Below are 3,654 nucleotides of genomic sequence, written 5' to 3' on the forward strand. Positions count from 1 at the left end.
TTTTTAGGGGGTTTGGGGATGAGTTATTTATTTTGAGGTGTTTAGGACCCTAGGACTCCACCTAACACTGCATTGATATCTTTTACCTACTTTAACTCCCAAAACCCTTTCAATTTTCTTATTTTTTAATTTTTTATGCTTTTTAAAATTTTAGACAAATACTAAAACTTAAATACAAAAAGAAAGGAAAAAGAGGGGCGGCTAGGTGGTGCAGTGAGTAAAGCACTGGCCCCAGAGTCAGGAGGACCTGAGTTCAATTCAGGCCTCAGACACTTAACACCCACACAAAAAAAAACTAGCTGTGTAACCTTGGGCAAGTTACTTAACCCCAACTGCCCTCCAAAAGACATAAACCCCAAAAACCCACCAAAAAGAAAAAAAAAAAAAAAAAAAAGAAACTTAAATATTAAAACATAAATAAAAAATAAGAAAAGAAAAAAACATGTGATATGCACAGCAGAATGTGAGAAGATTCAAAATATATAGCAATAAATTTCCATTTCAAGAAAGCCAACATAATAATTACTACACATGGCATTGAGAACTGTCCATCTTTGTTTCCTTGTAAGTTTTCTTTCATTTTCTGCTGTACACTTTTTACTTTGTTCTTTTTTCCCCCTTCCTTCCACCCCACTCTTCCCCTGATCTCAATTTTCTCCAGGTGAATGATGAGGTAGAACTCCCTGTACAGATCTGGAGGAAAGCATGGCCAATAATTGAAGTGTAGGCTGGTTTGGAAATCAAGTCCTGTGATCTGTGTAAGAAAAGTACAAAAGGCAATGACAAGTAAGCTAGAGTCATTGCCAGAGAGAGAGCACCTGACCGGTGTCTGCCGTGGAAGGTGCTAGAGATCTGGGGTTTGTTTTTACTTATTAACAAAGGGCCAGTGCAATCTGGCTAGCTTCTATGTCTAGGAAGTAGAGACAGGTGGGCAGCCACCCAGAAGGATGCTGGACGAAATGCATTTACATTTACATTTTATTTAACGTTTTATAAATGCAAATATTTTAACACCAAGATTATTCTTCTCTCCATGGTCTGTAGGTATTTATTTTAAGATGTCCAGTCATATACATTACTATAGGAAAGACTTAAGGCTCCTAGAGTTTAGCACAGCTTGTGGCTTACAGTGGGCACTTAATAAATGTTGAATGATTGATCAAAAATGGACAGTTCCAGACCTCCCTGAGACAACACAACTGCTTTGTCCTAGCTCTGCAAGTCTTGGAAAGAGTGTTGACTTTGAAGACAAAGGATTTGGATTCAAGTGCTGGCTAGTTGCTGGGTAGGCAATCATGGGTGGTCACTTACCCTCTCTGTCCTCGGTTTCCTTACTGTAAAATAAGATTGGCCAAACAAGAGGGAAAAAATACACTCTCTTCCCTCCTTTCATTGGAGAGGGGGAGGTTCCATTGGAATGCTGCATACACTGCAAGACTTAATGTGCTAATGAGTTATATAAAACTGCTTTCTTTTATTTCCTTTGTCTTCTCTTTCTTGCTTATTTTTTATTTTAAGGGGCAGTGTACTGGTTAGGGTAGAATGGATATATCTGAAAATGAAACTGATGTAAAATAAAAGAGGCATTTTTTTTTTAAGCAATTGGGGTTAAGTAACTTGCTCAAGGTTACAGGGCCAGTTATTTTTGTGTGGGTGCCAAGTATCTGAGGCCAGAACCGATCCTGGGTCTCCCGATGCAGGGGCCAGAGCTCTTACTCACTGTGCCACCTAGCCACCCCTAAAGGCATTTTTTTAAATGATGGATTGTATGGGCTACCTCTAAGCCTATTATCTGTGGTCTGCAACCTTGGGGGTAGGGCCAAATTCTGAGGTGTCAGACTACTGGCTACTCCCAATGCAGTACTGTCTTAAGAGAAATCTGACTGGTGAGTCTTAAGGAGTGAGCTTGTCCTGCCAGCCACTATCAGAACTAAAGGAACCCCCAGAGTGTGTTCTCAGCTTTGGTAGTCCTTTGGGCAGTGATTCAGCATAAAACTAGGTGGTTATTTCAGGCCCTGGGAGTTTGGCCAGGCCACTAAAGAATACCCAGCAAAATCCCCCATCCAGCACATGATGGCAGCAACTTCAATAACTCAGAAAATCACACTGTTCTGGTACTATGCCTGTCTGTGGCCTAATTTCCAATTTTTCAGCAGGCCTTGGGCCAAGTTATATTACTGGTCTTTGATCATTTGCCTCTGAAAGGTCTTTCTTTCATGGCTTCCAGAGGCCAGCCTCCCCATCCTATCCCCCCACCAAAGCCCCTAGCATTCTTTGCCTTATCAAAGTGACTCTAAAGGAAATAATAGCAATTAATTCGCATTTACATAGCATTTTCCACGTGTTATTCTCACAATAGGCCTGAAAGATGGTGCTTTTATTATCCCCATTTTACATGATGAGGAAACTGAGGTTGGTAGGCTAAGTCACTTTCCCAGGGTCACACAGCTTCCTGAGACAGGGTTTGAAGGCAGTTCTTCCTGACTCTAATTATCCAGTGGGTCACCTGAGAAGAGGGAGAGTGAGGATACAATCTGTGCCCCTACCCATTCGGAGAGCATCACAGAGCTTCAGGCCTTGGTTGATGCTGAGAAAAGCCCACTTCTTATTTGGTCTCCCACATCATCTTTGCAGAGAAAACACAGCCGCAATAGGGGCTATGGGAGGGAATCACACCACGGTCACCTGGTTCCTCCTAGTGAGACTGACGGAGAGAAAGGAGCTGAAAGGAGTCCTCTTTGTGATCTTTTTGCTTGTCTACTCAGTGACTGTACTGGGTAATCTGGGCATGCCCATCCTGGTCGGCACCAACCCTCAACTCCACACACCCACACACTTCTTCCTGACCATCCCCTCCTTTCTTGACTTCTCCTCTAAACACCAGCAGGTCAACTTGCTCACCAGTGACAGGTCCATCTCCTTTGCCGCCTGTGTGGTTCAGATGGCAACGATGGCTCTCCATGGGAGAGCAGAATGTCTGGTCCTTACCATCACGGCCTATGACACGGCTCTCTTCCACCCTCTACTCCACCATGCAGCAAGTGTCCCAACACCTGTGTGTGGAGCTGGTTGCCGTGCCCTGTGCTGCAGGTGCAGTCAATGCCATGGCATAGACAGGGAATGTCTTCAGGCTGCTCTACTGCGGCCCCAACGCCATAGACCACTGCTCCTGCCAGGTCCCTCCAGTGCCCCATCTTGCCTGTGGTGACACGGCTGCTGCAGAGGTTATCCCCTTCTGCGGCCATCACGCCCATTACCATTTCTATAATCCTGGTCTCCTACACCTACATCCTGGCTGCCATCTGCAGGGTGCATTCCCTGAAGGCCCAACAGAAGGCCTTTTCCTCCTGTGCCTCCCACCTCACTGCCATCTCCCTCTTCTATGGCACCATCATCTTCATATACACCCAGCCAAGCTCCAGTAAATCCTCAGATGAGATCACACCACTGTGATCCCCATGCTCAACCCTCTGGTCTACAGCCTGAGAAATAGGGAGGTGAAGACAGCCTTGAGAAAGAGGTTCCAGGGAAGGACTCAAGGGAAAAACAGCATATTCCTTCCCAGGGCAATGTCCCTTCCTGCTCCAGGGACTGTGATGTAATGGGAAAAGCCCTGGGTCTGAAACCCAGGACCTAAATTTGAGCCTGGTTAAT

General features: G+C 44.9%; 1 protein-coding gene across 1 annotated transcript; it reads left to right on the plus strand.

Moving 5' to 3' along the window:
• Nucleotides 1-2,659: 2,659 nt before the first annotated feature.
• LOC138176809 (olfactory receptor 5P6-like) lies at nt 2,660-3,453 on the plus strand. The gene is made up of 2 exons (XM_069107714.1): nt 2,660-3,090; nt 3,177-3,453. Exons 1-2 carry the CDS (start codon nt 2,660-2,662, stop codon nt 3,451-3,453), a joined length of 708 nt encoding a protein of 235 aa, XP_068963815.1.
• The last annotated feature ends 201 nt before the right edge of the window (nt 3,454-3,654 follow it).

Source organism: Petaurus breviceps, unplaced genomic scaffold (assembly GCF_028583685.1).
Source record: "Petaurus breviceps papuanus isolate PSGF00001 unplaced genomic scaffold, PetGlider_PUasm1.0 90195, whole genome shotgun sequence".
Classification (NCBI taxonomy): domain Eukaryota; kingdom Metazoa; phylum Chordata; class Mammalia; order Diprotodontia; family Petauridae; genus Petaurus; species Petaurus breviceps.